The 27,812-nt window shown below is 37.9% G+C and overlaps 1 protein-coding gene across 3 annotated transcripts in view; it reads right to left on the bottom strand.

Moving 5' to 3' along the window:
- Positions 1-4,766: 4,766 nt before the first annotated feature.
- Positions 4,767-27,812, bottom strand: part of ZNF277 (zinc finger protein 277) — a 118,280-nt gene continuing 95,234 nt past the window's right edge. For all 3 annotated transcript variants that reach the window (XM_047849252.1, XM_047849253.1, XM_047849254.1), the window contains 8 exons: positions 24,134-24,225; positions 20,674-20,784; positions 18,882-19,014; positions 11,885-11,952; positions 10,648-10,744; positions 8,875-8,917; positions 7,738-7,912; positions 4,767-6,005 (listed from right to left, as the gene is read on the bottom strand). In XM_047849252.1, coding sequence (XP_047705208.1) covers positions 5,819-6,005; positions 7,738-7,912; positions 8,875-8,917; positions 10,648-10,744; positions 11,885-11,952; positions 18,882-19,014; positions 20,674-20,784; positions 24,134-24,225 — 906 coding nt within the window. In that variant the 3' untranslated portion in view covers positions 4,767-5,818. The remainder of the gene's footprint in view (positions 6,006-7,737; positions 7,913-8,874; positions 8,918-10,647; positions 10,745-11,884; positions 11,953-18,881; positions 19,015-20,673; positions 20,785-24,133; positions 24,226-27,812) is intronic.

The raw sequence follows: 27,812 nt of genomic DNA, 5'->3' as shown, positions 1-27,812 counted from the left end.
GCAGTCTTAGATCGGTGACCAATGGGGGTCGGTGGATAAATATCTCAGCTTTTTTGCCCTTTGGTGGTAGGGGTGGCTGGAGGGCAGCTCTAAGTGTTCTATGTATTCCCACCAGAGGTCCTCAGTAAAGTTGAGCTTCAGTTCCCATAGCAGTAACTTTTGCATTAATGCACACTTCTGTGTTCTTTCCATTTCATGTTTTATTTCCTAAACTGAGTTTACCTCTCAAATAAATGATCTGCACTCAAGTTGTTTGTTTTAAGGTCTGAGTTTGGTGGAACTCAACCTAAGATCCTAGTTCTAATGGTCTTTCAAAGAATATACATGCAGCTAGCTCACCAATGATAACCTAGAATTTTCTGGCTTTGTTGCCTAGCCTCAGTCCTGAATTGGAACCAAGTCTATTTTTGCCCTAAGAGTATTTACCGATAATTCTCTAGTGATTTCCTAGTAATCCTGACTATACCTACCATCCCTTGCGAGACTGTGTACCTTCGAGAAGGGCAGCTGGTACATGAGTCACACAGACAGAGATGAGATATTGCCTTTACTACTAATAAAGATGCTGTTGGAGAGCATGGCTTACAGTTGTGGGCCCTAACAATGAACCGCAAAGTTAGGCAGATTTATCCAGTCACAGACAGTGTTGGATAGCTGCAGGCCTCCAACTTCACAGGCGGAGGCTGCCACTCTAAAGTTTGCCTAATGGAGGAGCAGAACAGGATGTGTTCTCTCTGCAGACAGACAGATCCGAGAGAAAAAAGGAGGAGGAAGGGGTTGAATCATATGTGCCTAGTTCCTGTTCCAGTCAGAAAATTCATTCTCCTCCCTCACAGCAGTGACAGGGGGAAGAAAGAAACCAAGAAAGTTATTATAATGGGTTCCTTTTCTCATTGTAACAAGTCGCTAGGGAAAGAAGTTCCTCTTTCCAACATTCGCAGGGTTTTTTCCCTCTTAGCTCATTGGGCTTAACCATTAAGCTCAAGGCCATCCAAGAATGCGACCATCTCCTTGGCAGGAGATCAGCAGTCTATCCTAACAGTGCTGCTCCCACCACAAGCACATCCCCTGACTTTTCCCATCTGAATGGCTGAAGAGCATAGCTACGGCCCTCAGAAGGCGATTCATTGACTGAATTTCAGGGCCACGCTGAACCCCAGCTGAAAGCTCCCCATTTCATTTTGCAGCCCTAATTAAGTCTAACCATGTTGTTTGGACAGTCTATCAGAGGTTCTAAAAAGAGATTATATGACAATGTAAAGATATTTCAATAAGAAAATTTCAGTAAAATATTGATGCCCCCCAATTTAAATATAATTCCTCTACCATTGTGAATTTCCCAGGGAGGAAAAAGTTCAAAGATGAGATTCTCTTGCATGCTTGAGTTAAAGACAAAGACATTAGAATATAAAACTCATCCTTCTGATGATTCTGATTCTGCTCGTTCTGAACTGGGGGGGGTTCTTCATGCCTTGGATAGCACTGTGGTTCTATCAGCAACCTGGACAAGGTCCCACTAGAACCATTAGCATGGCTTTTTTCAGAACCTCAAAAGTTAAATTATACACCAAGTTTCTGCTATGCCTCGCTTTTTTAAAGAGTATCAATCAAAACACTTAACACCAACATAGCTAAGCAAAAGAAAACAAATCAATACCAAGATCTTCAATTATCAACGAAAAATGATGCTCCCACAACAGAACCCTGCAATTTCCATAGTGATCTTGATTTCAGCTTCAGCAGGAAGCTGAAGTCCTTGATCTGTAAATTTAAACTCAATTGGGAGGAATCTCCCCCAAAAGGTTAGCATTGGCAACATGCTTTACCATTCCTGCGGGAAGAATCGACTACTATTTCTCTCAGGTTGACACAGGTGACCGTAAGAGATCAGAATATGCCACCCCAATATTTGCCACTCTGGCATAAGGATTATTTTGAGCTGAAAGCAAATGAGAAAAAGTAGGCATAGGATGAGCTTTCTGTGGTATCCTGTCTACCTGAAAACAAGAAGGTAAATTCCCCTTATGAAGGTATCTCCTCCCTCCCCCCACCATTCTCGTTTCCACACCAGGAAGGGAATGACAACCTTATCACTAGAGATGAGATGGCATCTTGAAGGAGTCTACACAAACAAACCTTACCAAGTACCCCTTACCTATTATTAATTTCCATATATTTGCCTTCCTGCAATATCCTGCCCCTAGAAGCTCAAAGTCTTTTTCATTTGTCTTGACACTTCTCTCTTTTGTTTAAATGGTACAAGAGCACCCAAGCTTAGCTATTTCTTGTTTCTTTTTTCTTTCTAGGGAGTCCCCTCACTGTGTAAAACTTTTAATATCAAATAACTTTGTATTTTTTTCTCATATGAATTTGTCTTATTAGTTTGTAGAACCAGCTGAAGAACCCTAAGAGGGCAGAGAATTTCTCTTCCCTGTGATATTTGCATTCTTGCAAAGTTTAGAAATATGCAGTGATGGCAAGCCCTATCGAGAGTCTGCCTGGAGAGGTCTTTCTTTCCCATCTTGCATCTTAAGAACTTTTTAACTTTTCATTTCCCTTTTGAGCCCTTCATCTCCAACATCTCCCACCTGATCCATGAGATGTGGGCTTTAAATAACCACATGCTTTCCACACTGGCTCCTGCTGTTGGGTCTTTGTTGTGGAATGACATGCCTAGAACGCCTGTCTTGTAAGGGTAGTTTCCTCTTCATCCCATTGTTTCAACTGGGAAATATCCTCAGCAGATTCCTGAACTAAAGCTGCTATGGACATTTCTGCAGCTGACACTCTAGATTCAGCTGTCAATGACAAAACCCCCCAAATAACAATGGGAAGGTAGACATTTATTTCATTCACATAAATGTCTAGGTCAGTGTTCCCGGGCTGGTGTAGCTTCCAGTCAGGGATTCCTTTGACACTGCTGCTCCCAACAGTGTCAAATGCATGATTTGACCAGTCTGTCCTGTATGCAGACATCTTCGGCAACAGGAGCAGGAAAGGATGAAAGGAAAGCAGAGGGTGCCATGTCTAGCATCTTAAGGCAGACTATTAGAAGCTGTCGCAGTTGACTTTTCTGTTTACATCTCATTTACCACAATGTAGACACACAAGTATCCTGAGCTGCAAGAGAGGCTAGGAAATGTAGTCTTCATTCTAGGAAGCCATACACCCAACTAAACTTATTATTTAAGAAAGGGAGAATGAATACTGGGGGCAACTGGACTACCAGAAAAACTGCACTGGTGAAGACAGATACCGCTGCGGAGCCCTCAGCCGTCCATCCCTTGCTTTTGATTGGTCCAGGCCTCCAAGAGTATTTCCCTCCCTTCTGCCTTTGTCAGCAGTAGTGGGTATATCCTGGCACTTGATTTCCCCTCTATACCTTTCAAGGAGGAAGAGCTGGGTTTGTCACAATATAACTTACCTCTTAAGTCAATTCATTTTCTTCCTTAATACTCCTTCTCTAATATAGGCCTAATATTTGTAGAATTTGATGCCTCTTTTTCCTTTTCTTTCTTTCTTTCTTTCTTTCTTTCTTTCTTCTTTCTTTTTTCTTTTTTTTTTTTCTTTCCTTTCTGTCCTGGACATGCACTTAACCTGACATTCCATTCTAGATTTTGTTTAATGGGGTCTTCTGTTTTGAGAGATAAATCACTAGGTTCTGGTTTGCCAAAAGCAACCATTGTTTAAAAAAACCTTGGCCCCTCACTCTCACCTTTCAGAGTTTGATAATCGGCATGTATTTTCTCATTAGGCTAACAGCCAATCCAGGCTCAGATTCATTTATCACTGTTCTGCCTAGCTCTCTGATACGTTTCTTCTGTCTGGTTGGCTTTACTTAAGAGTCTTAATTCTCAAAACTTGTCAGGTGTGTTCCCTCTGGGCCTAGGGAGCACTGGTATCCCTATTTATAATTTTAGTGACATCTGGAAACCCATTCAGTATTCCCTTGAATAGTTTACTTCCACCTAACTGATCCTTTCCTTTTGAACTGTCCAACCTTTCAGGGTACACTTGGCTTTAGTGTCTCAGTTTTTAAGAAGGAGATTTCAATGGTTCTTGCCAAAGAGTCTCTTCTCTGTGTAGCTCTAAGAGAGTACTTTGCCAATAGTGGTCTATCATCTTGTTCCCTCTGAGAGTCAGCACAGTTGGCTGAGATTTTGCTTCTATTGTTGTTTGATTTTTTTGGGACCAAGTTATTATTTCTGAGCTAAAAAAAAAAAAGTACCCTCCAAAACATCTTAGTCATTAAAAAAAATAACCTCTTATATGAATTAAACCTAAGTACATCATCTTTTCCCTTTTACCTGTCCTTCAATTTCATTTTTCCTTATATATCCATCTGATCTGTTCTCTAAGACCTCAACTTTATCTCCAAAAGAGCTTTCTCCTTCACACGCAAATTATTCTTAATTTTGTTCTTTCATTGCGCTTGTTCTAAGATTAAAACATATTCTAGAAACACTCTAGACATTCTCTGATTTCCTGAACAAATCTGATTCCTAGAGACATAAGGTTCTAGGCACAGACTAACTGTCTTATTAATCTTTGATTTTAAAACAATTTAAATCATGGGCATCTGCGTTGCTCAGTCGATTAAGCGTCTGACTCTTGGTTTTGGCTCAGGTCATGATCTCATGGTTCATGGGTTCGAGCCCTGTGTAGGGCTCTGCGCTGATGGTGCGGGGCTTGCTTGGGATTCTTTCTCCTCTCTGCACCTCACCCACTCACTCAGTCTCTCTCAAAGTAAATAAATAAACATAAACTCAATTTAGATCAATTGCGTCTTTAATTAGGCATTTTCCATTATAATAAGGGCTTGCATTTCTCTGCTTGGTTTTTAATAAAAGCCTTGTACAGGTGTCTGCAAAGCTGGAGGCTTGGAAATCTAAAGCCATGGTCAGAGCCTATATAACTTACAAATCCAGTCAATTTTGGATCATATGGCAGGAGATTAGGCTTGAGACTCTGGACAGTCTATATTACTTCAAGATTAGTTTTTGGGTACTGCCTACACAGACTGGTACTAACAATTGAAAACTAGAACTTAAAACTCCAGTGCTCCATAGCACACATGCTGTGTAAAGAACCCACTGTAAAAGAAATGATAGAATTAGAAAAATCATCATTTTGCAGCCATTACAAAAAATAATAAGTAACAATTACCAATGAATACTAAACTGGTTAGATGAAAGACCGATGGGGAACTTTCTAAGAATCCACTGGCTGACAACATCTGAGTGGACTGTCAATTCTCACATCCCTAAAACTGGTACATGGATATTACATGCCTGGTGTGATACAACAGGGATAGTACTTCTTATAAATTATCCTTGACAAAAAATAATTTTGAACACAAATTTACTGGAACTTCTTACATCTACCAGTCTGCAGGAGAATGGGTGATAGAGTAAAAAAAACTTTATCAATAATTTGAACACTTCATTTGTGATTTGCATGTCTTCCTTATTAAAAAAAATTTTTTTTTAAAGTAATCTCTGCATCCAACATGGGGCTCAAACTCATGACCTTGCGATCAAGAGTCACATGCTCCACCAACTGAGCCAACTAGGCACCCCACATGTCCTCCTTATTATAGATAACCTAGTCTAATGAAATGAGATCATTTATAATGATTACATAGTAAAACGTTATAGCCAAAAATACAAAAAGTCCTCACTTTATTTTTTAAAAAGTACTTTTGAAAAATTTTATTTCACCAGGGTCTAATCTTTTGCTGATGTTCAAATTTAAACAATTTTTCTGAGTCTGTCTCATAAGTGAAAAACATGATAAGTTGCTTCTGTGGCATTTTCTTCTAGTTTTTCAAGCCCTCATGTAGTAGCAACTGGTTCAAAATACTGGTTTGTTTCAAAGCATGCAGTTTAGATGTATCTTCGCTGATGATGGTGATATTTCCATTTTGTTCCTGAGCTGTCAGGTCACTTTCACTGTCAGACAGTGTACATAGTAGAATATCGTTTTCATAGGTTGGAAAATAATACCTGAAAACAACCAAAGACATGTTGAGTAAATCCAGAAAAGTTTCTAGGCAAATGAACATACACGTTACTATAATTCTGCCAGGTTTCTTTGTCAACAGTTTCAACAGCATTTTGCAAAGGTGGTATGGGGAAATAACTTGTGAATTACTTTTACTTCGACCTCTACTGGATGACATCATTCTTGCTAGTATCCTTGCTAGCTGCCCATTTGGCCTGTGCTTCATATTCCACAGAAACTCACTACCTGAAAAGGCAGCTTACTCTAGAACCGAGCAGCTCTAGTTGCTAGGAATATCTCCACAGATAAGGCTAAAAATGACAACCCTTTCATTTTTACTCTAAGTCCCAGTTCCTCCCTAGAGGTTAGCAAAATTCAAATATGGCTACTCTTTTGTACATTAATCCTTCACATATCTGATGAAAACAATCCCTTGAGAGAGAGAGAGAGAGAGAGAGAGTGTGTGTGTGTGTGTGTGTGTGTGTGTGTGTCCTTCCCAACCTAATCATTACTGGTTCCTTCATTCTAGGTGAACAAAAATCAAACATCTACAGAATTTTAAGTCTATTATTCTGGTTCCTTTTCTGGACACATTTAGGAGTTAGCTCTGGTGTATCTCTAAAGATTTCAACTTACTTAATGAGAATTATAGGAACAGGGTCTCAGGTCAATCCAGAACTGACTTTGTCTTTCACAAATCTAGGATTTTTTAAAGATGAAAATCTAGCGCTTTTCAGCTTGTTTTTGGGGGCAGGGGTGGAGTGGGGAGGGGGTGGTGGTGCAGATTTAACATTCTCTGAGAGGAACCTCCAGGTAGCTAGAACCCTATAACCTCTCAGAGGTTCCCTCAGCTGAGGTTGTCCAGACTGATATGAGGACCAGCCCAGAAGGCTGAACTGGCAAAGGATACCTGGCAGTCTGATACCACCTACAGAGGTATAGATCTGTGGGCCAACTGCTTAACATTTATAAAGTACTGAGATGCAAAGTATATACCCAAAGCCCTAATAGTTGGATGTTCTTTGACACAGTAATGTTATTTCTAGGAGCTTATCTAAATGAAAAATTAGATCAGTGTGCAAAAATGCAGGCGTATGGATAGTCATTGTGTTACTATTTATAAGAAAAAAATGCAAGAAGTAATCTCACTATCTAACAAATTAGGTAGATCTAGTGAATGGGATATTTGGCAACCCTAAAAAATGATGCAATAGATGTATATTGGTATGGAAAAATGCTTACAATATTCTGTTAACATAATTTTAAAAACTGATACTTCTATATCTACATCTTTATCTATCTTCATACCACAAAATCTGAAATAGTTGGTTACATTTATAAAAGGGGGATTACTTTAAAAATCAGGTTTAAAATACATATTTTTTAATGTTTATTTATTTTTGAAAGAGAGAGACAGAGTGCGAGTGGGAGAAGGGCAGAGGGAAAGGGAGACACAGAATCTGAAACAGGCTCCAGACTGAGCTGTTAGCACAGAGCTTGATGCGGGGCTCGAACTCACAGACCACAAGATCATGACCTGAGCTGAAGTCAGACTCTTAACTGACTGAGCCACCCAGGCGCCCCTTAAAAATAAGGTTTTTGAAAATTTTTACTTTTTACAGTAAACATACATTTCTCTCTTATTTAACTGAATAAAGGAACAAATAAGGGTTATGGAGCAAAGAAGTACTGAAAACATAGGACATTAAGGATACTGAGCAAAGAATTACTCACTCTGGTTGATCCCATATCTTTCTTTCAGGAAGCAGTGATGTATGTTTAGTCTCTTCCATGTGAGTCCTTAACTCTGCTTTGGACTTGAATTTCACATGGCAACTATAACATCTACATTGGTGAATATGCCTTCGAATGAAATTGACCAATTTTACTTGCTGATAGAAATTCAATCCTGAAAATGACAGTTTACAGAATCACTAGACAACTGGTCAGACCCATTTTTGCAAAAGAGCCACTTCCCTTTATTACCCAACCTGAAGAGGCAATACAATTGTAAAGCATAATAATAGATACCAAATAACAACAGCCAATACTTATATAGGGCTTATGTGCTAAGCACTGTTCTAATCATTTCCCATGTATTAATTAATTAATACATTTAATTCTTGAAAAATTCTACTACATAGGTAGTACTACCATGTCCACATTATGTGTTAGGAAACTGTCCACAGCTACACAGTTTGTAAGTGGTTGAGGTAGGATTTGACATACATACATATCTGTAAGGACAGCAAAGTAATGTGACACTTTCCAGAGTCTAGGAAAATAGTCAGTGAGCTGAGGTGTGGGAGGTAAACTTTCTAATCTTTGAGCCATTAGCAAGTCAGTAATTTACATCTTTATGCCCCTAATCTTTCTATCACACTGACACTGAGAATGATGCAATTGGGTACATCTGTCTATGGTAAATAATCTAGCTACACTGTCAAACAGTGCAGTAGGTGTTTTGTATACATTCTCCACTCCCTGTAACAGTCTGTTGACCTGAGGCCTTATGTCACACAGCCATTAAGGGCTGGGGCTGGAATCTGAGCTCTGACTTCAAAATCCATGGTCTTCCCATCAGCCCCTTCCACTTTATGAAAGATACTAACCATTAACTTGTGTTTTATTTGAAGCATATTCATATATGTAGGAAAGAAGGAAGACCATATGAAACCAAAAACCATATTTGAACGTTACAGTTCAAAATGGTTGTGAATCACTGCTTCAGGCAGTCCTGCTGAGACCATCTGTGGAGAGACACAATTTGGCTGTGTACTCCCCAATCACGACTACTGAACGCAGGCATCGTTTACAGAATAGTGTATAAAAATGCAGCATCATGGAAAACAACTTCTGAATCAAACTTACCAAGTTCTGACTTTATTTTGAGGAGATCAAAATCGTGTGCTTCCTAAAAAAAGGAATGAATATCTGTGAGTATATAAATTATTTAATCTTTCAGGCTGAAGTTATAAACAGACAGCTTATTCATAGGAGTTTGAACACTGCTGAAACTCAGTCTCAGTTCATCATCTTCTGCTTCTGAAGTAGTCGAAATGTAACTGTTTCCCTCCCCACATCCAACTACTTTTTAAAGCACAGTCCAAACAAGTCATGCCAATCAGCTAAAACATTTTAATTATTCACAGTTTGTATCTACAGTTTTCACAATTTACTATGTATGCATTCTGCAGTCTGACAAAAGTGTCCCCAGTCTCTAGTAAGATGTGGCCCTACTTACCATACTGTGTGCCTGGACTCGAATTATGGATATAGGTCCTTTGCTACACAAGCAGATAGGTGATTTTGCAAATCTGCTTTTCATTTTATGCTGTCAAGTACACTGCTTAATGCAAATTTCTCTTCACTCACATCTTCCCACAAATTACATTTCTTTTGATTTTTACAATGCAGACTTATTTTATTCTGTTCCACTCCTGCAATCGTCCATCTGGGTAAATGTTTGAACTTAAAAGCTTACAGAGAATAAAGACCATCTAACTCCCTGTGAAGGCATTTAGTGTCACATCAGAGGCAGGATGATTAGGAACACCATTGACTCTTTATCTCCGAAAGTGACTGAGCAGAGGCCGTGGACACGGGTCAAGGGTGTTGCAAAGGGAATTCCTACACAGGGTGGGGGGCTGAGACTTCCTTCAGTTCAAAGATTTTAGGATATTATGAATTAATTTTAAATGCTAGAAACTATACACACAATACTATCAGCAACCTGTTTCAGAGAAAATTACTCTCTGCTTTCATAGGGTAAACGCTTGTGGCCTTTTGAATACTTTCTAAGTTCTTACTTTACGGAATTGAGAACAGTGCGTCTGAATGAGAGTGGGGAGAGTGGGTGAAACAGGATGCTCTGCGTCACGGTTGGCAGAGACGGCCGGGGGAGGGTAGGGAGAGCATATGAGAATCATCCGGCAATATTTTTCTATTATAATCACCCCTCTACCCCCAAGCTGCGCTACCGTCCTGAATCATTAGATGTCCCCCTTCCCACCCCCATTGTGCAGCTTAGGATCAGAGGTGTTGGGAGTGTGTCGTCTCTCAGATACACTGGCATGAAAAAAAGGTTTAGAATTATTACCTTCAAGCTTAATTGTAACATAAAAATGGCATCCAGAAAAGAACACACAGGCTGGAAACGCCCTCACATTTCTTCCCTCCAAATTGTTGTAACTGAAGGGGCTGCACAGCCACACCATGCACCCTCTCTGCGGGTGTCCCCCATTTCATCAAGGGCTTTGTGAAGGGCAACCTTCTCCCTTCTGCTCTCCTTACCAGCACAGGAAGCAGTGGAAAAAGACTTAGAACCTGTCTATATCTTGAGCACTGTTAATCATGGATACAGGTCCTGCATTCTAAATGAGAATTATCTACAAAGATCTGAGAGGAAGGACAGCACGAATAGTCTGCGAACTCCTATGCTGACCTTTCACATAGGTCCAGTGCCCTGTACTCAACTGTCCTGAATTCTGGTTCTCCTTGACGGATTTGGCGGTCTCTCGTTTTGCTTATCGCATTTTTAGGAACAGGATGACAGAAATTAAACATAGAAGCTGATAAGACTGCTACTGCTATCAGCCACCCTGCCAGAAGAAAACAAAATTCAGACGAATATAAGCATCTTACCTCCATGTGGACACATAATTTCTCAATTGTTTCTGCTTGCTTTTCACAAAATAGGCAGACAGCAGAGTCAGGGCGCTCTTCCCAATCAGACCAGTCGCTGTGTTAAAAAAGAAAATAGTAAATACGGAGATTCCCCTCACACAGTCACTTGGTATTACTTTCTCCTCCCTAGGAAACCCTGCCAATCTCTTTCAACTCTGACATCGCTGTAAAGATTGTCACATCATATTATGACTTTTTGATACAGCTTTTGAAATTCAGAGCAGCACCATGAAATTAATATAAATAGCGAACAGGTGCTGCTCCATTTTCTTCTATCTGCTTCTCTTCTGAGCAGCTATTTCACTGCAGAATCAGGATAATGTCTTTCTGACACAGCCAGGTTTAATTTGCAAAGGAGGCCTATCAGAGATGCGATGCTCTCTCTCATTAGCCACAACCACTATGTACACATGCTGTGAAGTGTAAGGCTGGGAGTATGTCTCTGCATGACAATCGGTGTGTTTTAAAAAGCAAATCGTACATCCTTCATGTGAGAAATGCTGATCATTCAAATGGGACAAGTGTTAAATCTGGTGGTAGACAGAGAAGTTAAAAATCATACAGGACCCATATTACCTACCATTCCTGTTGACCCACCACCCCCTGCATTTATTTTTGGAGATACTGCCAACTTCTTCTCATTCCTGAGCCTGGAAAACTGAAATTCCAGGAGAGAAAAAAAGGCCAAACGGCTTTGAAGGAAAAGCGGATGAGTAACAGGGAATCCTTTTAGGTTGAAAAACACATGTCTCAAGGCTGTAACTCCAAGGAAGGGAGCTGTGAGTTTCCAGTGACTCGAGTTTTCAGTGACTCAATGGGATGAACATGGAACAAGGTTAACTTCACTTCCATTATATTCTCTAATCATATCACTTCAAGGTCTGGGCACCAACCAAGTGAGCAAAACACCAATAGAAGGTATTTTTATCTGTACTATATTTTACCTGTGTGTCCAATTAACAGTTTTAAAGGCAAAAAACTATTTAGTTAGAGTAACAGTCGCTTTAATGATTTTTATGCTTAAGTTACTTTGAATTCAAGTTTTTGCACTACTACATGGAAGGATGGATGGCTTAAAAAGAAAGTCTTTTTTATTTCTATTCTCTCTTCAGAATGATCGTTTTAAACCAACTGAAGAAATGTTTTCCTACTCTTAAAACAACCACAATTAATTAGCAGCAGTAACAAGTCTTACTCTTCCTGATGGTCTAGCAACTCCCGATCATCTTCCAACTGAACTTCCTCCCATGATTTTCCAAGTTCCTTTGTGGGAAGAACAGAAGGATTAGAGAGCTGGAAGAAGTGGGGTGAAGAGGAGAAAGGAGAGAGAAAATAGACACAGAACTTAAAAAAAACAACAACCATAAAAAAACCCCCACAGAAACTCATACTCGGTGGTCTTAAATCAATACACGTAGGATTTATTAAAACAGTTATTTCGGTGACAAGGAAGGATGTATCCTAAAACATTTTTAATGTTTTTCTTTTTGGAGAAGCAGCAGTATTTTTTCAATCAAATTCCTTTCTCTTAAATGTAAACCAACATTTCTTAACCCTGGATGTACATTAGAATCTCTTGGGGATCTTTTTAGAAATCCAAAAATATCTCTGGATGGGGACCCTGAAACACTGTCCTAGCTGGACTGTTTCTCCTTGAGGTCCCCTACAGTCTATTTTTCAAACAGCAGCACAGTGATCTTTCTAAAGGACACTTCCCTGTTTGTATAAACCCTCCCATGGCTTCTTAACCACATGGAGGACAAAATTCAGAGGCCTTACCATGGCTTGTAAGATCTCCATGTTCTGCCCTGGCTCCTTCTCCATCCCTTAGGGCCCACCACTTTTTCTCTGGCTCAGTTTGCTCCAGACATATCAGTCTTTTTGCTTGAACACAGCAGGTTCACCTTTACCCAGGTCCTGTACGTGTTGTATTCTCTGTCTGAACGCTGCTCTCTCACATAACTGCAGGGTTCAGTCATTCTGGCATCTGCTTAAATGTTACCATCTCTTTTTCTGACTACTCTGTTAAAACTACACCCCTTCTCCAAGTTACTTTTTATTCCCCTATTATGTTTTTTATTTTTGTTAAAGCATTGATCACTACCTGAAATCAAGTTTGTGTTATGTATTTGTTTTCTTATTCGCTATTCGTTTTTTCCACCAGAATGCCCATGAGGACATGGACTTTGTTCACTGTTACATTTCCAGACCCAGGCATACAGTAAGTACTAGAAAGTATTTTTTAAATTAAATTATAACTGAAAAAAATCTAACAATTCAATGCCAATTTAGATTCTATCTCAAAAGGTTTTTGTAAGGTGATTAAATAAATTAGTTAATGTGGGTATACCTCAGAAATATTGTAGGTTTGGTTCCAGACCATCAATATAAGGCAAGTCAAATGAACATTTGGTTTCCTAGTGCATATAAAAGTTATGTTTATATTATACTGTAGTATTTTATGTGTGCAAGCATTTTATCTAAAAAAATAATGTACATACCTTACTTAAGTACTCTGAGAATTACCAAAATGTGACCCCAAGACATGAAGTGAGCAAATGCTGTTGAAAAAATGGTGCTGATAGACTTGCTCAAAACAAAGTGGCCACAAATCTTCAATCTGTAAAAAATGCCTGTCTGCAAAGTGCAATAAAACAAAGAATGCCTGGATATAAATACATGGTACCAGGCAACAGTAAGTACTCAAGTATCTACTCAAATCTCTTTTATTTCTCACAGTTCATGGAGAAGCTCTACCCATTTAGGGCTGTGTCTGGCAAATTGAGTCATAGTTTCAGCAAAACTTTATGGAGCGTTGAGTAGAAATCATTTCTTTTGGCCCAATCATTTCTCTTTTCTATTCTTGAGTCATTCTCTTGTCTTTTCTTCTCTCTCCATCCAATTTTCCCACTATGCCATGCAAAAGCAGAGAGTACATTAAAGAGGGATGTAGGAACAATAATGGACACCTTTTCAAGCAGCTAAACTATGGTTACAGTCAAGATTGACCTGACCTGCCATAAATACAGACATCCTTGATAGATATTCCTCCTTTGGAAAAAAATAACCAAAATTTACTCTCAGTTATGAATATTTTTTTTCTCTAAAAAGGTATTAATTTAACCAAAAACAAAGAACTATAAGGTCCATTATGATTTAGGAAAAAAGAAAATCTATCATTCATCAACTTAATGAGAGGTTTTGAAGCTGTCATTATCTATCAGCTAAATGATGCATAAACTCAGACATGCAGAGATTTACCATAATGTCATTAGAGATATTTAATTTGGAGTCTATAATGTATTTCCCAGAGTTGTCACGAAATGTCTGAACCTCATTATGGACACCAAGAATGGCCTCAAAACTGCCAATGGGATCTTTGTTAGTTGGAATTTTTGGTGATGAATTAAATCTTTCATGGATTACTTGGTCTCTCCGGACTTGTACTTTAAGGTCATTGCTGCAAGATATTAATTCAAGGAAGGGCCATCTATTACCATTTTCAGTGATATGGGCAAATGTTGTTGATCAATAAATGTTTTGGCCAAAGAGACATAAAATATCTTTCAGTATCAAACTTCCAAACTCAAAGCATTATTGTGCAATTTTCTCAGTATTTGGTAGAACACGTAGGAATTTTTCTAGGCAATACAGCACTAACTGTTTACCATTTGAGAGGAAAATGGAACTCCGTGATCATTAGTGTAGTAGGTAACAAGTGATTTGCAGGTGACATTGGCCCACACTTTCCTAGAATGCTCTGCCATGTACAGTCGAATATATATAGTTTATTATAGGAATAAGACCCAAAAAGAAGAAAAAAAAACAAAACAGAGCACAGAACTCCCTAATTAAGATTCTGTGCCTGCTAATGAATCATGTTAAGAAAGCAAAGAATTAAAAAAAAAACAAAGTTTGGAAGGCATGTCAGTAAAGATGTTCAGAACACCCCCTCAACCTCCTGCATCAGATGGTTTATGATCAATGAGAGGGTGGACAAGAAAAACAAAAAAAAAAATCCTCTTCACCCAGCACCCCCACCGCTCCACACACAAACTTCTATGTACTTACACAAAAAAACCCATCATAAACAGAGAAAGAGGTGTCTTAAATGTTAATAATTTCAGTAGAGAGAACTATACCAAAACTATGAAAACAGGTTAAGAGCACAATTCTGTTACAAATGGCTCTGTATATTTTAAGAATAAAAAAATAGAAATCAAAAAATGATAAAGCCACAGCAAAAACAGTTTCCTTTAGGAAAATTCAGGACTTGAAACAGGAGTACCTTAGGAATAGGCAGCTGAAGGCTCAATGATGATGTACACAGTTCGTTTCCCTCTGAGGCAGGGGAATCTGAATGTGAAACTGCCTGTGAAATTGTCCCCTTGGCCATCCCCCCTAGCCATTGAGCCCTTTTGTTTGTGAGAAAACAAAGAAAGAACCCGTAAGTAGGTAATCCAGAATATGCATAGGGACTTTTTATGTATTTGCAAGTCTGTTATTATTCAAAAACTGATATGAATTATTAAACATGGAAATCATCTCACCTAAGGAAGAAAAATGTATCTGTCAATTCGCTGAGCTCAGAGGAGAGCCAAAACCAGCCTCTGTCCTTAGCTCTCTCACCTTTGATGACTATCAGAGGGCATCTTGCCAGGAATATCCTGGATGCTGCCAGCACTGCTGGCCTGGAGATTCTGTTTGGAGCGGAGGTGAGCAACTCTGTGGGCCCATGACTCAATTACTGCATTAATGTGCTACAGGAGAGGTCCAAGCATTAACTTCATACACCCCATTCCGAGGTGCTGAAATTACGTGCTTACACGCCTGTCTCTCATACCAACCTTTAACTCTCTGGGAGTAGGGACTTAAATTAACCACCTTGTCCGTAATATTTTTCTTCCTCTTCCACCAGTGTCTGGTACCTGGAAGGCACTCAAATGTTTGTAGAATGTATAAAGCCAGTTAAAGTGACTCTTACAGGGAAGAGGATGTGAGAAATGGGTATGCAGACCCTGACGACTAATAACAATAGTTCTTCTCTTTTTGGCCCACTTTTCTCAGTCATGTAAGCCTCTTCCCTCAGAGGAATACACAGTGAATGTCTCTCAGTATTGTTTTTCCCATCTTTGAAAATAAAGCAACGTCATTATTCATTGCTTAAACTCTTAGAAGAATTCATTCTTCATATTAAATATTTTTATGAAATATTAAATATTCTCAGTAATGGGGTCTAAAAGAAAACTAAAAGGATGCTGAGAAATCTCTGGGCCTCATTTTTCTCTAACTACACATTATTAATATTGGGAACAGTTGTTTATATACTCGTTCTATTTGTTATGATGCCTTTTATTTACTACAATACTCAGGATATTATTAAGGTTGATACTTCTGGTAAGCAATTCTCTATGTTAGGACACTTCCACATCTTTCGAGACTTTATTAGCTTCTTCAGTCATTTTTTTTTTTAATTTTAAAAAAATTATTTATTTGCTTTTTTGAGAGAGAGAGAGAGTGTGAGTGTGGGAGGGGCAGAGAGAGAGGAAGACACAGAATCCGAAGCAGGCTCCAGGCTCTGAGCTGTCAGTACACAGCCTGATGCGGGGCTTGAACTCACAAATGGTGAGATCATGGCCTGAGCTGAAGTCGGATGCTTAACCTACTGAGCCACCCAGGCGCCCCTTCTTCAATCCTTTCCTGAGTTAAGTTTACATCATTCCAAAATGCTACAGTTAATCATAACATATTTTAGGTTTTGTGTAAAAAAAATTTTTTTAATGTATGTTTATTTTTGAGAGAGACAGAGAGCAAGCAGGGCAGGGGCAGAGAGAAAGGGAGACATAGAAACTGAAGCAGGCTCCAGGCTCTGAGCTGTCAGCAGAGGGCTTGAACTCACAAACCATGAGATCATGACCTGAACCCAAGTCAGAGGCTTCAGACTGAGCCACCAGGCGCCCCTAGGTTTTATTTTTTTAAATCATTCTTATTATTGTGGGCTATTTACCTCAGTGGGAAAGCATATAGGGCTAAGAAGGCTAAGGTTGTGGGTCAGAGCCCTTGAGGAGCCTATTGAGGTCAGCTTTTCTTTGACCTTGAATCACTTTCTAGTTTGGTACAAAAGAGAACAGGCAAGAAGGTGATCATTATGAGTTCATCACCATTACTTGACCAAAAACTCAACCAACAAAGTAAGAGGTAGGTACTAGTATTATTTCAACTGTAAACATTGAGGAAAAATTATAAAATGGATATACAGAGAGGTTAAGTATTCTGTTCTAACTATGTGACCTTGGAAAAAGACCTGTGCCTAATCTCCTAATCTATAAAATGGTGATAAAGATAAAACCTGTGACATAGGGATATGCTTAAGAGTAAATGGCTTAATATAAATACCCAAGATGGTGCCTGGCACATATCAAGTACTCAAATGTTGCTAGTTAAAAGAAAAAAAATTACTGCTATTTATCACCATTTTTCTAAAGTGATTTAATTTTCATTTTATATATTATTAAAGTCTTTATATTCCCTTGAAACACTTCTCTTAGGCTATGATTCATGCCACATGACATCTGGGCAGTCAGTGGGCAGTAAAATCTAGCATGCTCATCTAGAGACAGCTGGTCCTTGTAGATAATTTCAGTTTTGACAGACACACTACTTGATGCCCAGAGAATAAAGTATCATACTTTTCTAAAAGTGCCAGCAGAATTTGAGTGAGCAGTCCTTTTGAAGTCTCCTCTAAAAGGTAAATACCTCCAGCTATATAATGTTCCGCTAGTCCCAAGGTCTTGAATATCATTTTAAAAGATCCCCGGAAGGAAGTACTGTTAAATTGCTTCCACAGCTTTCTGCAATAGGTGGTATTTCTTAGGGCTAACACTGAGGTCTACTCCCCATTGGACTGGGCTGGCCCTGAAGCAGCGTTTGTTCTAGGAATGAATGACTGATTTCTAGAGAAGATTGAAGGACTCAGAGGGTGCCTTTGCCTTTAGCTAGTTGTAAAACATTTGTAGCAGATCATGGCAAACTCTCGGAGTCAATCTTCAAACACATGTCAAACTTGCTTCTCACGGGGAATTTTACTTTAACGCTATAAGGTTTAGTTAGAACAGACAAAAATTCCACCCTCCAGCAGAGAGTTCCACCATATTTCAGGATATGCTTGTTTCTGCCCAACAGATAAAATGGTTGATTATAATCAGTTATGCCTTCTGTGGCTACTGAGCTTGATTCTAATTTCCTATTGCAAGGAAAAAAATAATTTCCATTTGCCTAAGAAACATGTTGGAAAGAGAACTCTCTAGCTCTCTTCTAATTCCAGCAGAGAGTTCCTTAACTCCTTTCTTTAAACGAGTGGATCCTCTCCTTTGTAATGTACAGCGCACCCCCCCCCCCCCAAATTCAGCAGACTAGGGCAGGGCGCTAGCACTCCCAGTCACTGTGTCATTCAGAATCCCCTCTCACATTTCCAAATACCCCCCCCCCCCCAGTGACGCGTGCTGCACCAGCTGAATATGTTCTCTTAACCAAAAAGGTCAGCAAGTGGTTTTGAGGTTTCTAAGGAAGGAAAGCTTTTAATATATTTAAAATCCTCGACATGATAACTCCATTATTACGTTCTATTAGCCAAACAAATGAAAGTCGTCTTGCCTAGTGAAATGATTTGGTTTCTCTAAAATTTCCATCAAAGATATGCTGGCCAAGGAGGATGATACTTTTTTTTCTTTATGGGGAAGGGAAGATTTTTCTAAAGGGGAAAGAGGAAAGAGTAAAAGATTGTTTTTTTTTAAAGGGTTATCTAGCATAGCACACCTAGCACATCCAGCTGTCAAGAGATGTTTTTTGTAGAGAATATAGTCTCTGGACTCAAGGTAATAGATAATATCACAAATGGGAGAGAATACGTGGATATCCAAGTACCTTATATCTATTATTACTTTTTTTGTTCAAGATCACTATGAATCCTACAGGCATGACATTTTTACTGTGTAAAATTCTGGCAAATCAAAGACAAACCAAATCAAGTTGCGATTTATAAACTAACCATTTTAAAGCTAATCACTGCTTGAAAGTGTCCCTTGATTGCATTTTGACCTTTCTACTAATTGCTTGTTTAAATATTAGACAGCTCTTGGAAAGATATTTGTTCATGGAAATGCAAATTTTAAATTATGAAGAGAAAGGCTTACCAAATAATTGATGACATAAAATCGGTCATATTCTCTGTTCTTAGGATTGATCCTCCGATGCTGTTTTTTCCTCATATGATCTTTAAGCGTATTTTTGTCCCTGAAGGTCTTCTCACAGTATAAGCACTGCAAGCTAAAAGAAATGCACAAACATTGACAGATTACACAAGTCTCTTGGACAGTTGCTGCAATAGCCCTTTATTATTAAGTCTTATGATTATTCATTTTAGGTCACAAAGAATCTTCAACTGGGATATGACATCCTTGTTGGAACCCTCTCACTTTATTCCTTTGACTTTGTGGGATGCGTGCGTGGTTTATTTTGTAGTTGGCTAAGTCAGCCAACTTGGCTATGCAGTTCAAACCGTGACAAAGATAGCTAAGATCCAAAAATTATTTGTGTTTTCTAATCAAATGATCTCTTCTAAAAATGAAAACACAGGCATGTTCTTCAAATAATTATGCTGATTGATAACTAGCATTGGCTGCCTCCATTGAGTACAACAAATTAGCCCATGCAAGGGTTAATTCCTACTTCCAGTACATATTTAACTATGGGACTTGGTCAAGTTACTTGCCCTCTCTGCTGTCATTCATTTTCTACTGAAAATGAACAGATTCCTAATAAAATATCTTCCTCATCCTACGTATGATAGTTCATATGGCCTGTAACTTCTCCCTAGCAGTCTAGTTAGAGTTCTGTTTCTTGGAGTCACACAGGTTATGTCTAATCTTCCTTGCACATGAAAACTCTCAAATGACTGAAATCAGTTCAAATTTTGAATTCTTGTGTCATCACTACTAAACACCCTTTTAACCATTTCTTGTGTCACAGAAATAACTATAGTTTATGGGATAAATAAACTAACTAGGGATATTCATTATGCTAATCTTGCTAGAAAATACATCTAGTATTATTTTATAAATGAAGGATCATTTAATATGAGTGAAAAGACTTGTTGTAGTGGAGTGCTGGTACCAGAATTTGAATTGAGAACTTTTAATAACAGATCTGTGTCAATTAATACATTTTTCTTAATGTTATTGCTTCAAATATTGTGGGCTGAGATTTTACTTGAAAACAGAACCCAAAAACCAAAAAAACCTAGGTTGTGAGAGAAAAATATTGGGCCCTGTTCTAGAAAGAAAAGTAGATAGATTTTTGAAAGCCATTTTAGTGACCCAGAGAATTTCTTCCTTACTTTAACAAGCTAAGCTGTAGATACCCATGGTCACCAGAATATGACCTTAGGAAAAGTGGAGTGTTATGATATATAAATGTGAATACATACTAAAAGGTAAAAGAATGGATATAGTACGTTATGTCTGATATAAAGCTGAATAACATACAATTTGACAATATATTTACTAAATATGTGAAAACTTATACTGTAAAGCAAAAGAATTATGAATACAAAATTAAAAAATGGGGAGATACTAATGAGGAGATACATATAAAGATTCAAGGAAATTTATAATGTTTTATTTCTTTGGTTGGATGGAGAGAATACTCTTCTACCCTATATACTTTTTTATGGTATGTACATTGTTTGGTATATATGATACTTTTATTTAAAAAATGGTAAAAGGCAATATGATCTAGACAAAATGAACAACACTGTGATGCAAAACGTGAACTTTTCCAACATGAGAAATGAGAAAATTCCATTTTGTTAATTACCTCTTTTAAATTAATTTTTAAAAATTCCCAACAGACATTTAAAAAAATTCCCAACAGAATTGAAAATTAAAATAACTGCAGGATATGTTTCATGGAAAAAAAAATACTTACTTGTCAAGCTTTTTCTGTAATGTGCACAGAAATTCATTGCAGTTTACAATGTTGTCTGGCAAGCCAATGTTGAAAGCATGTTCTCTGGCCATGTGGTTCAAAAGAACAGATCTAGGAAGAAATATGAGCAATTTATACTATTTATAGATCATCTAGTAAAAAATCAGATCAGGAATAGCATTTTCAAAATGATAACACTAATCAGAAGTACATGCAAAGGTTAAACACTACAACACTTTTGGGGTATGAAACAGTGATATGTTATAAAGTATTTAAGTACACATATAATCACATGAATTCTTTGTAAAGTGAGTCCAAATTTGTTCCATTATTTGCCAGTGGACAGGAATATACTCTATGTATGAATTAGTTTTCTCTCCTTTAAGTGAAAAAAAACGTGCTTTGCTGACTTTTCCAACTTATCATGGGAGGAGGAAGAGACAACTGCCAAAGGGAAGTATGTCCTGCTATGCATGTCCTGGAATCAGAGACATTTAACTCACTATTGGACAGAGATCTGGAACCCACCATTCACACATCAATTATATGCAAGGGTTTTGACACACTGAATACACAGTCACCAGGCTGTTGAATAGTTTATGTGGAAAAGGAAAATTTTATGTAAATTTATCTAAGTTTTAGATAGCAAAAATGCTTATGTGTAAAAATGTTATTCTATTGGGCCATTATCACAACTTTATTTTTATGTATGTTTGTATGTGATGTCTACATCCAACATGGGGCTTGAACTCACGACACTGAGATCAAGAGTCACATGCTCTTCCAACTGAGCCAGCCAAGCACTCCCTTTATCACAACTTTAGTTCATAAAATAAAGGTGACAGTTTTGGGGAACTCATTAATACACAAACCATTGATAGACTATGCATACTGATACATTATACAGTTTATTTTATCTACTTTATTTAGACACTTAGCTGACCCAAAATAATTGTTTCTAGGATTATTATTTTTTTTCCTTTAGAAAATGAAATAAAAAAAAAAAAGAAAATGAAATAAAGCATCCATCCCTATGAAAATGTTGTGTTTTTTTTTAACTATGTAGGGTCACATTTATTAATCTCATTGTTAATATGCTCTGTTTGTCTAAGTGCTTAACTATTGATAACTTTGAATAAAACTAGTATTTGGTGGAGTATTTCACAGTCCCTTTTGGCACAGATTTTTCTCTATGCCAACTGACCTATATAAGAATCAAATCTTCATTAGTGGTGTTCTAACATCAGTGTTTCAATCAAAACATTTTCTGAATTCTAGCAAGTACTTTATCTGTGTACCTATCCTCTCCTTTTCAGTGTTTTCCAGACAATAATGCTCAATAGAATAACATATTTTTACACATAAGCATTTTTGCTATGTAAAACTTAGATAAATTTACATAAAATTTTCCTTTTCCACATAACTTTGTGAGTTTGAGCCCCACATCGGGCTCTGTGTTGACAGCTCAGTGCCTGGAGCCTGCTTGGGATTCTGTGTCTCCCTTTTTCTGCTCTTCCTGTTCACACACAACACTCTCTCTCTCTCAAAAATAAACATAAAAAAATTATTTTTTAATGTTAAAAAAAATGATGTACATTTGTAGGGGCACCTGGGTGGCTCAGTCATTTGAGTGATGGACTCGTGATTTCAGCTGAGGTCATGATCTCACGTTTTCATGAGTTCAAGCCCGCAGAGCCCACGTCAAGCCTGTGTTGTGCTCTGGCACCAGCAGCACAGAGTGTGCTTGGGACTCTCTCTCTCTCCCTCTCAAAATAAATATTTAAACATTAAAAAAGTTTAGAAAATGATGTACTTCTGTAAATATTAACTGTTGTATAATGAGAAATCTGTCTGGCCTTTGTCCTTGATTCCTGGCATAGAGCTTCTAAAACCCCAGAAACTTACTATTATCTTTGTTATGCTAAGGAGGCAACTTACCATAGGTCCCTAGCTAGCTTCAGAATGGGGGCTGGTCAACAGAAAGACTAACAATGTGATTAAAAGATTGAGATTCTGAGCCAGTCAGACCTCTAGAGACAGAAGGGGTCTGGAGACTGGAGATGGGAGCAATGTAAAGATTAAACTCAATGACTGAATCAATCAAGCTTATAAAATGAAGCCTCATTAAAAACTCTGGGCACCAAAGCTCAGTGAAGATTCCTGGTTGGTGAATACCTTGATGAGCTGGGTGGGTGATGTGTCTTGATTTCTTGAGGAAAGGGCATAGAAATTCTGAGTTCAGGACCCTACCAGATTTTGCCCTATACATTTCTTCATTTGGCTGTTCCTGATCTCGTCACTTGGCTGTTCCTTTATAACAAAACTGCAATCCTAAGTATACCACTTTCTGAGGTTTGTGAGTCATTCCGGTAAATTACTGAACTATGCAAATTACTGGCGAGAATCTGAATTTTTAGCCAGTTGGTCAACTGAACTTGTGGCTGGTGTCTAAAGTAGAGGCAGTCTTGTTGGGAATGATGGATGCCCTTAAACCTGCAGAGTCTGATCCTAACTCTGGGCAGTTAATGTTAGAAATGAATTATAGAATGCCAGTTTGTGCTAAGGAATTAACAATACCCCAGTTTTTGTTTTTGGGTGTTTTTTTTTTTTAGATCTTTATCATTAAAAAGTTTTTTGTTTTTTTTTTAAAGTTTATTTATTTGTTTTGAGAGAGGACAGAGTGAGCATGAGCAGGGAAGGGCAGAGAGAGAGAGGGAGAGAGAGAATCCTAAGCAGCCTCTGTGCCGTCAGCAAAGAGCTTGATGAGGGCTGCATCTCACAAACCTTGGGACCATGACCTGAGCTGAAACCAAAAGTCAGATGCTTAATTGAGTGAGCCATCCAGGTGCCCCTAGATTTTTATCATTTCTAATATCCAAAAGTGAAAACATCAAAAACTGCTAAAGGTTTAGGGTTAACAATATAGAAGGGTGTGTCTGTAGTAGTTCATTGTACATGGTCTTGCCTGTCAGCCAATTTAAAAAGTCCTACAACATTAAACACAAATTTATTTTTGGCATTAAAAAAAAAAAAAGAGAGGCAAATCAAGAAATAGACTCTTAACTGTAGAGAACACACTGATGGTTACTGGAGGGGGAGATGGGCAGTGGATAGGTTAAATGAATAATGGGTATTAAGGAGGGCACTTGTGATGAGCACTGGGTGTTGTATATGGGTGATGAATTACTATATTCTACACCTAAAACAAATATTTCACTGTACTGGAGACTAAAAAGTTGGAAGAAAGTAAAAGAAAAAAAATTTTAAAGTTACTCCTCTTTTCTGCTTAGAGCCACTATACTCCATGGTTGATATTAGGCATATTAGAAAAAAATTACTGGTAATATAGGAAAGGGTCCTGAGCCAACCTACAGAACTTAAATTACATAAGCATTATGGGTGTTTTGATGAGTTTTCAGATGAAAAACAATAATATTTAAAGAAATGCACAAAGGCAAACCTGTTCCCGAAAAACTCCTCATTGCAAAACATACAAATACCATGAAAATTGTTATCATTTCTTTCTTGCTGCTGTTGTTCCAGAATTTCTTTCTGTAAAACAGAAACAGATATTTGATATTATCTTTAATAAATGCACAGTTAGTTAATGAAAAATGTTTTAGTCTAGATGGGAGGAATCTGCAGTAGAAGCACAAAGGGAGTATATGAATTCTGATATTTCACATTTCTACATTTCTGTCCTTGTATCAAAACTCCGAGTCTATACTGTTAAATGCTAACAGAACACTCCATTTGGATAGCTATGCAGGAACCTCAAGGTCAACTGGGTCTCATTATCCTTCCCTATCCTGGCTTTCCTCCTGTTTTTATTAGTCAACTCCTGTCCTCGCCCTCTTTCCCCCGACTGCCGCCCCCCCACCCCCGGCCCCCCACCTCCCGAACAAAAATGTGGTAGCATTTTTGACTTGCTCCTTTTTGTACTTCTCAGTTTAGTCTGTAATCAAGTTCTGATCCATTTTTCACTTGAACTATCTTTGTATTACTTCTCTCCACCATTCACAATATGATCACCCAGAGTCTAGTTTTTAATCAGTCATTATGGGATTACTATAAATAAGTCTCCTAGAGGTCTCCCTGATCTCAATCCTTTTTTTAATCATATTCAGCCTTTTTTGCTGCCAGAAAAACTTTCTTAAACAATGTTTTCATACACAATTATCTTGTTCTTCAACTCAAATATGTTTTGGTAGCATCTGTTCCAATCAGGGTGGTTCCACACACCATTTTTCCTTGAGGTCATTTTATTTCTCTTTGCTTTTTGCCTCTTACAAAATCTTACCTGTAATTAGGATTCCCATTTCTATCATGCAGCCGTTTCTACTACTGTAGAGTTAAAAGCTCAGACTCTGAAACACTGAGCAGACCTGGACTTGAACTCTGGCTCTCACTAGTACTCAATATTTTATTTAACTTCTTTAATCATCAATTTTCTCATTTTTGAGCTAAAAATGGAAATATCACATCACAAAATTGTTTATATGATTAAATCAGATAATTTATGTAAAGAGCTCAAATTGTTCATGGGTCATTAAATGCTGGATATGATTGTTATCCAGCCAACTTCAATTTCCACTGTTTGTTACCCATCATCTTTGTCAACTGTTTGCCTGCTTTGTCTTTTGAAGGGTTATGAAAACTTCTTGAAGTTAAAAGAAAGTCTTTATGCTGTTCTTATAATTGGCATACTACTCCCAGCTTCTCTAATATCATGGAGCTCAAAATAGTAAAGTTTATAAAGTTTATTGCTGAATCTATGAATATTTACAGAATAGCATCAAAATGAGCTCATATCTAGAAGCTTAATTGATTCCATGTGGCATTTCTGGAAATGTATCACCAAACATCTAGAACTACTAATTCACTTGAAGAAAAAAAATTAAGAAATTACCATGATAAAAATAAACTCAATGAACTGGTTTCAGCCATGATGGAATCATGTATATCCCACCTACCCTCCCCCTATAAAATAAGTGGCTTCATATATTTTATGTTTTCAGACATTGGATAATAGACAGTACAGGGTTGTGATCTGTAAAAGAAAAAAATAATACACTGCCAGTTTTATGCTGGGTGGTATTTTCCAAATTGCAACATAGTGAAGTTAAACCCAAATAAGATGCAGAGCTATCTCACTGGACGAAGGAAAAAAAAAAAAAAAAGACCGGAGTCAGGATACTAAAAAGCGAGTGTACCTTGTGGGACAAGGTACTAGAGAGGAGAGCTGAAGAGGAGCTGAAGAAACCTGAAATACTCTACTAGGATTCTTTGCATCTCTGTCCAAATACTGAGCTGTACATGTACCAAAGGACTCTATGAGTCCTGACGAAGTACTTTCCAGGGACTGGGAGGCTTACTGGAGATTCCAGAAGTTACAGCACTGGACTCTGCTGGAGTTCTGACATACGGAATGAAAAGATCTTGCTCAACACTTCAGGCATATACAGCAAATACAAAACAAACTTTTTAATTTTTTTCCCCCTAAAGTTTATTTTATTTTGAGAGAGTATGTGTGTGTGCATGAATGGGGGAGGGGCAGAAATCCAAGATCGAATCCCACAGGGCTCGAACTCCTGAGCCATGAGATCATGACGTGAGCTGAAATCAAGAGTCGCTTAACTGATGCTTAACCAACTGAGCCACCCAGGTGCCCCAAAACTTTTTAGGGTTATGAAGGTCACAGTTTTATGGTGGTAGCAAGTAGACAGATAAAAGCAAGAGAAATAAAAGGGCGAAGGCTGATGTATCAGAACATTTTAATTATTGCTTTTTGAATTTAAGTGAACTTTACATCAAAAATGAAATGGACAGTACAAGTCAAATAAAAGAGGTATCGGAAAAGGAAACTGAACTTTTACAAACATGCATTGTTTGACTGAATACAAAACAAAAAACACATTTCATAACCCTATGTCAACAACACTATTAGCAGCAAAAACAAAAACCCAGCAAATAAAGCTCTTGATAAAGATCCCTATCACTACTGGTCCATTAAGCCAATCATGGACCTTCTCTGCCTGTTCCTGTTTTCAGTGCACAAGACCCATTAGTGCTCATTAAAAGTCACCATTCTGGCTCGTATTTCTCAAGCTTGTGATGATATAACCCAAATTTGGCTAAAGAAAAATCTTACTCAACTTAGTATCTCCTTGGTTTGGCTCAGCACAAGTACAAAAGACTTGTGAGTCTAAACCAGAGTGATGCTAAGCTATCTAACATTTACTTTGGCCAAATTTCAGTTTTATCAATTGACCGTGAATGGCAAAACCTCAGTATAAACACTAGAAGTGATAAAAATTGATTCTTCTTAGGAGAGTATAATTTACTCTTTGGTATGTTCAAGCCAGCACGGGATAGTCAGGACAGTAAGAAAAATCACTTTAAGGGCAAGTAACTAAACCCAGGCTGTTTTGTTCTGGAGCCCCTCCCTTAGCGTGAGGGCACGGGACTAGTATATCCATACAGTCTACAAGCACAATGAGAGAGACAAAGACTCTGGAGTATTCTTGGTATCCCTGGTCTTGCAGGCCCCATACAACTCCTTTAATTTTTCCCCAGGTTCATTTCTTTAAGAGCTGCCTTTTGTGCACAGAACAAACTCTTTTTAAAACTCCTTTCCAGACATTCCTCCAGAGGCAGCTACTTAAACCATTTGTTGCCCCACCTCTGCTTTCTGTTGATTTCATGTGTATAAGACTTTTCTCATTTTAAAATGATCAAGTCTAGGAAGAGGAGAGAATTCAAAAGAAAAAGAATGAGTCCTCCTGTCCATTTTTCCAGTTTATGAAGCTCGTCTAGATTTGATAATATTAAAATGAGAAAAATCTCATGCACATGAAATCAACAGAAAGCAGAGGTCCATAAAGAAAAATAGTTTTTCTTTCCTTCTTTCTTCCTTCTTCCTTTGTAAAGCTTGGTATCTGATTAGTTGTAGCATATATTTTAACTCACTTTTGGACAAAAAAATATAATATTAACAGACAATCCATACAAAGCTTCACAAAGATGTGTAAATCAAAGCCTACCTGCTTTGTGGTTTTATTTTTCTAAAAAAAAAATCTCATGCTGGGTAGATATTTATTCAGATTTTATTCATGGATTTATAGAATAAAGGGATGAAG

This window comes from Prionailurus viverrinus, chromosome A2, assembly GCF_022837055.1.
Source record: "Prionailurus viverrinus isolate Anna chromosome A2, UM_Priviv_1.0, whole genome shotgun sequence".
Taxonomy (NCBI): Eukaryota; Metazoa; Chordata; class Mammalia; order Carnivora; family Felidae; genus Prionailurus; species Prionailurus viverrinus.
This window is presented reverse-complemented; position numbering and strand designations above follow the sequence as displayed.